This window comes from Gadus chalcogrammus, chromosome 2 (assembly GCF_026213295.1).
Source record: "Gadus chalcogrammus isolate NIFS_2021 chromosome 2, NIFS_Gcha_1.0, whole genome shotgun sequence".
Classification (NCBI taxonomy): Eukaryota; Metazoa; Chordata; class Actinopteri; order Gadiformes; family Gadidae; genus Gadus; species Gadus chalcogrammus.
Window position 1 is genome coordinate 10,534,944 of NC_079413.1, and position 5,822 is coordinate 10,540,765.

At 46.7% G+C, this 5,822-nt stretch overlaps 1 protein-coding gene across 2 annotated transcripts; it reads left to right on the top strand.

The window, feature by feature from the left end:
- Positions 1-78: 78 nt before the first annotated feature.
- On the top strand, positions 79-5,192 carry cnp (2',3'-cyclic nucleotide 3' phosphodiesterase). Of its 2 annotated transcripts, none has more exons than XM_056580183.1 (4): positions 79-205; positions 1,396-3,181; positions 3,531-3,658; positions 3,783-5,192. In XM_056580183.1, the coding sequence occupies exons 2-4, from the start codon at positions 1,414-1,416 to the stop codon at positions 4,245-4,247; spliced, it is 2,361 nt and encodes a 786-aa protein (XP_056436158.1). In that variant the 5' UTR covers positions 79-205; positions 1,396-1,413; the 3' UTR covers positions 4,248-5,192. The 2 variants fall into 2 exon arrangements, with proteins under 2 accessions (XP_056436158.1, XP_056436150.1); XM_056580175.1 differs by having other exon boundaries at positions 87-205; positions 1,379-3,181.
- Positions 5,193-5,822: the final 630 nt, after the last annotated feature.

Genomic DNA, 5,822 nt, shown 5'->3' on the forward strand with positions numbered 1-5,822 from the left:
GCGATGTTACCCAGCCGCTACCTCATCTTCCTCGATCATGGGCGTATCCCTGGCTCGACGCTCTTGCGCATGCTCACTAGTTTAGGTTTTGTTTCTTGTACAGCAAAGCCTTCATACGGGAGCTAGCTTTGCCCTGTCATTGTAGTAAAACAAGCGTGTGTGGTCAGTCAGCGATACCACAGTCATCTCTACTGCTGCATATTTGGTAAGCTTCAACAAACAAAAGCCCTTTAAAAATAAAATAAACTCGTTTGAAACTTACTTTCGCTAGTTAACCGTTTGTTGTGTCCTGCACTTCAACAGTTTATCGTTAGCTTATTAACTGCAGCGGGCGTAGTACTCGGATATGGCTCGATATTTTTTGATGACTGCCATGCTTTTTTCCTGAGTATTTGTCTGGCGGAGCGCTTAGTGTGCGCATGCCACTCCCCAGCCACATTGCAATTGTTTTAATATGGGAAACCGTTGTATCTTTATCTTCAGTTAAAATGTTGTAAGATTGTTTGTGGTGGCGTTTTCCTTTTTCAAATCACAGTCCAGTTTGGCATGGACGTTGAATATATGAACAATGTGATGGCCAACAAAAGGATGACCACGCTTTCTCTGCGCCATTTAAACTCGTATCTCAAGCCTTGTGAAATTACCATATGTCGAAAGTTAGTTATTCTTAACATGTACACCTGCTACCCATACCCTTCAAACTAGTTGGAAAATGCTACTTGATTATCCATTACTTTATTTTTAAAAAGTAACACTTTCCTTCATTCTGTCAACCATTTGTAAACTCCAATATCGTTGTATTGGATTAAAATAAATCTGTAAATGATTGAAACTCAAAGATTATATTCAGACCCTTTACTGATGTAAACCATGACTTGAGTCTTTGTCTAGGCCTATCTCTAGCCTAAACCATATAGATTGACGTTCAGATATGATTATTTATGACGTTTTGTTCAACTCGTCGTCCTTTCTTAAACCATTATTTAACTCATTACGTTAGATTTAAATAAAACCCACATTTGTAGCTTGGCTAACGACAGGTGTTGCCTTAATCATTTTCTCTCAGCAGAACTCGTACCAGCAACCATGTCTAAACGTCATTTAATCGCTATTAACAGGGCAACCATTTGAGATAGCAGGATATATTTAGTGGGGCTCACAAAGATTTTGGGAAGTTTTCCTCGCAGTGTACACTGAATTAGTTAAACATTAATGAAAAAGCTCCACTCGTGAAACTGGCAGCACACTGCAACATTATTTGCTTATTATCCACCCACCCCAAATAGTTAAAAAAATTATTGTAGGATGTTCTTAACCCATATTAATGATTACAATGCTACTGTTGCTGTAATTGCCTTTGTATTTTTCTAACTTTAAGGCACATGGTGTATTCAGGTTTAAAGAAACCAGAATATGGATGCTGACAAGTGCCAAGGAGATTCCAACACAATGTCTGGGGAGCTGGAGAGTAGCCTGGAAAAGATGGATATGTCAGAAACCAAAGAGCAGGAGGAGCCCTCGGCTGTGGTGGAAGAACCCGAGCATGTGGCAGTAAATGGGCATCCTACGGCAGAGCTGTCCCCTGTGAACAACAAACAAAATGACGGTTTTCCAGAAGTGCCAGAATCTGTGGTGCAATCTGCAGAAACACCAGAGACGAAGGCTGAGGAGACATCCCTGATGGAAACGGTTGAACAAGGCGTGCCATCGCATGTGTCTGAGAAGGCAGAGGAACCGGTTGGAACCGAAGCGCCTTCTGAGGCAGTGCCTGCTCAACCCCAACCCGTTGGTTCACCAGAGAAGGTCTCTGAAGCGCCTGAACAGGAGATGCCAACCAATGTTGCTGAGATAGTGGAGGAACCTCTGGGGGCAAAAGAAATATCTGAAGTGGTTCCCACCCAACCTCAACTGGATGGAACCCCAGAAAAGGTCTCTTCAGCTCCTGAACAATACATACCCCAGGACACGTCTGAGAAGGTGGAAGAATCTATGGGCGCAGAAGAACTGTCCAAAGCTGTACTCACTCAATGCCCACCTGCTGGGTCTCCAGAAGCGGTCTCTCCTCCTGATGTAATCACAATGGGCACAGAATTTGAAAAGCTCCAGCTTGAACAGCAGCTATCAGTAGAGAGCGATCCTGAACCAAAAGTGGAAGAGCTGGTGCCAGAACTGGTCGATCAAACATCACCTGACTCGGACAGAGTGGTGCCGTTAGTGGAAATCCACAAAGAGGAGATGCCAGCACCTACAGTAGAGGTTTTGATGGACACGCCCATAGAGGAGATGGCTGTGGAGAATGTGATTGCAATCGAGTCCCCAAAGGAGAAGGCAGTGGAAGAATTTCCGTTGAATACTATAGATGTCCAAATGGCGAGTCCTGTAGAGAGTGAGTCAGGGAAGGACGAGTGTTCAAAGGAACTCGTGCAAGCTGAGTCAGCTGAGACTGTGCAGTCCGCTGAAGTGTCGGACACAAAGGTCGTGGAGGCTGTGAAGGAAGAGGAACCCAAGAAACAAGCCGAGCCTGATTTAACCGCGGCTGCTGCCGTGGACCAGAATGAGCAGGAGGAAGCTAATGTGGATCAGCCCACCAAAGGGGGGGCCGAGGCCCCTGCTCCGGGCTCCCTGGCGTTCCCCCTCCTGGAACACGAGCAGACCAAAATGGCCCTTCGTGCCTCTCGCACACTGGTTGTCCTCGGTGGCCTCCCTGGCAGTGGCAGAAGCTTCCTGGCACAAGCCATCGCAGACTCCTATCAGAACCTGTGCTCCGTCGTTCGGGCTGACGACCACGACGTCACGTCTGCAGATGGCTTCAAGGCCCTGGATGAGGCGGTGATCGCCTGCTGTGGCCCGGCCACGGGCGCCTCGATGGTGGTGCTGGACTACACCAACCATATCCACGATCGCCTCGCCCGCCTGGCCCAAATCGCCCAGCAGAACGGCCGGGTGGTTCTGTTCTTGGAGCCCCGTACCCAGTGGTGCCGGGACGCGGCAGAGTTGGCCAAGAGGACCAGCCAGGGACTCGACGAGGCCCAAATGCAAGTCATGAAAGTGGCGCTCGAAGAAGCCTGCATCCCACTTTTCTTTGCGTGGTTCCTCCTCCAGGACAAGATCAAGTGCACAGCCATGGACTTTCTGAAGACCCTGGACAGCTTGGATGCCTTCAAGAAGCACTTGGCTGACTGTGAGTATTTATACTCCAGTAGCTGTAGATACGGTTTGAGTCATGAAGAGAGCTAGTTAGAGCAAAAGAGGAGTCAATCGCACACCTGTTATTGACGGGCACAATGGTAGGGAAATCAGGGGGGAGATGCCCTGATAGGTCAGATATAGCTGGGAGAGATCTAAAGATTGCAGGCAGGCTCAGTCAGCTCGAAACCAGATAGTGTCAGAGCATTTGACTAATATGGTTTGCAAAGAAATGATAATGATTAATGCCTTAATTCAAAATACTGCAGCCACTTTTTTAAGGAGGGTAAATATAGAGTGGTTATAATGACGATGGAACTAATCATCCTTGAATTGTATTGCAGTCCCTGTGGAAACTGAGAAGGAGGTTGACTTGGAACAGTACTTCAAATCTAATTGGTCCCTGCACTGCACCACCAAATACTGTGGTAATGGCAAGGCAAAGGGAGCAAAGGAATACGCTGAACAAACGGTAAGAAACCAAAAAGGGTACTTTGTTGCAACATGTAATCATAAAATGGCTTAAATCATTATGACATTCTATTTCTTGACTTCCTCGTTTGCGTTCTTCCCTGTTTTTGGTTTCCTCTCCGCAGGCCGTTCAGGACATGTACGGCACTGTGTCCGAGCTCTCTCTTACAGCCCTCTTTGTGACCCCACGCACCGTGGGGGCCCGGGTGTCCCTCTCCGAGGCCCAGCTGGCCCTGTGGCCGGCCGACGCCGAGAAGGAGGCGGAGGCCGATGTGCCCGGGGCTGGGGCCCTGCCGCCGGGAAGCAGGGCCCACATCAGTCTGGGCTGTGCAGAGAAGGTACAGCCCGTCCAGACGGGCCTGGACCTGCTTGACATCCTGGTCCTGCTGCAGTCCGGCCAGCAGGGGGAGCTGGTGGAGGAGATGGAGCTGGGGTCCCTGGTCTACTTGGACAAGGGCCGGTGGCTGCTGACTCTAAGGGAGCCCATCTCGGTCCAGGCCTGCTTCTCCAGCTTCTACAAGCCAAAAGAGGCAGACGACACCAAACGAGAGCCTGAGAAGAAGAAGAAGGCAAAGTGTTCCATTCTGTAAAGTGTGTGTCTGTTGGGGGTTGGTCAGGGTGACTGAGGTGTAATGGGGTGTAGGTTCACTCTGAAGAGGAATTGTGTGTGGGGCTTTTTAGGGTTTTTCGCTGCGACGACGCTAAAGAGAAGAAAAAAAACGACGACGAGCTGTGTGCCTTTTTCACTGTTGATTTTGCACTGCAACCCAAATTGCCTTCAATACGTTTAGGTCAGGCTTATCTGGTGTTGTCAAACATAGCAGTGCCAGAGTTGCACAACTATTGCCTAGTAGATGCAGTTTTACACCAACATAGTACCGCTTCACTCACACCCCTCACGAGGTCTCTGAAACTTTAGCTTTCCAATCTTTCTGGATTACTCCTGTATCTTACAGTTCAAGCGATGCACTAGGTGTCTGCAATGCATGCGACTAAAAGGGTAAACCGTAGACGAATCCTTGTAATACAACCCGTTTTCCAATAGGTAGCTTTGCATCATTGATAGAATCTGTATCAAGTTGCTTATTGTGTTGATGTGTAGCTGTCATTTCTGTATTAGTGTGTCTTAGGAAATCATAATGGAAGTAGAATGTTGGTCTTGTCATTAGTCCTGTTAGAATGTGTGTTGTCTGTAGTGTGGTAAACTTGTTGAATGTTTGCGCTGTGCTTCGTTGCAAGGGCATATGAATTTTGTCATTGGCTTCAACAACTTGCACTTATTCTTTCAATCTCTTAACCCACATTGATGCTGAGCAATGTTTTGAAACCACAATGCCGCATAACTGATGCATTCCTTCCCCTGGAACACCCAATTTATTGTCTTCCCTTCAGTTTGAGTCTACTTTAAATGACTGTACTTTTTGTATGGCAAGTCTGGCTTGTGTAGCTCTTATGAATCACTATTTTTGCACTTGTTTTGTACACTTAATAAAGGAAGTGCTTTGCTCCAAAGAAATGGTGTATTGTGTTCCCCCACTTAAACCAGTTTACAGTTTTAACACTTGGTAATATTAATGCTGGGTAAACAAGTTCATTTCCCAGATGTCCCAGGACCCAGGCCAGAAATGAATTGCAACCATTGGCCAATAGTGGCGAAATTAGACCACTAACTTGGGGAAATGTTAATGTATTATTGGATTATTTCCTCATTTGAATACCGGCTATGATGGAAACTGTTTAAAAAAAAGTGAGGCCGAATTACCGGGTTATCTCATTTGTTTGTCCTTGCGATTGAAAATTTACCAGTAGCCTGCATCTCTGCATCGTCCAGTGAATTAACTTGATAAAGATGTGGCAGTTAAAGTAATTAATTGGGCAGCTATGCGTTTAGGACAAGGAAAAGTTCGTGTAAACATCACGGAATTAGTAATCCCTCACTGTCATGCAACTATAATAAAAAATGGTGTGGGGCTATTTGTGTGAGATTTAATGTGAGTAGAGGCGAACAATTGCAACCAATCACTGAGAGCTTTGGGTCCTTTCACAGCTCTCTCCACGACCTATCGGGGGCGTAGGCAATGTGAAGCAACGCATAGCGCTGTGCTGTTTGAGCCAATCAGAAAGCAGGAAAAACGTGCGTCTATCGGTCGATGAGAAATAAATGA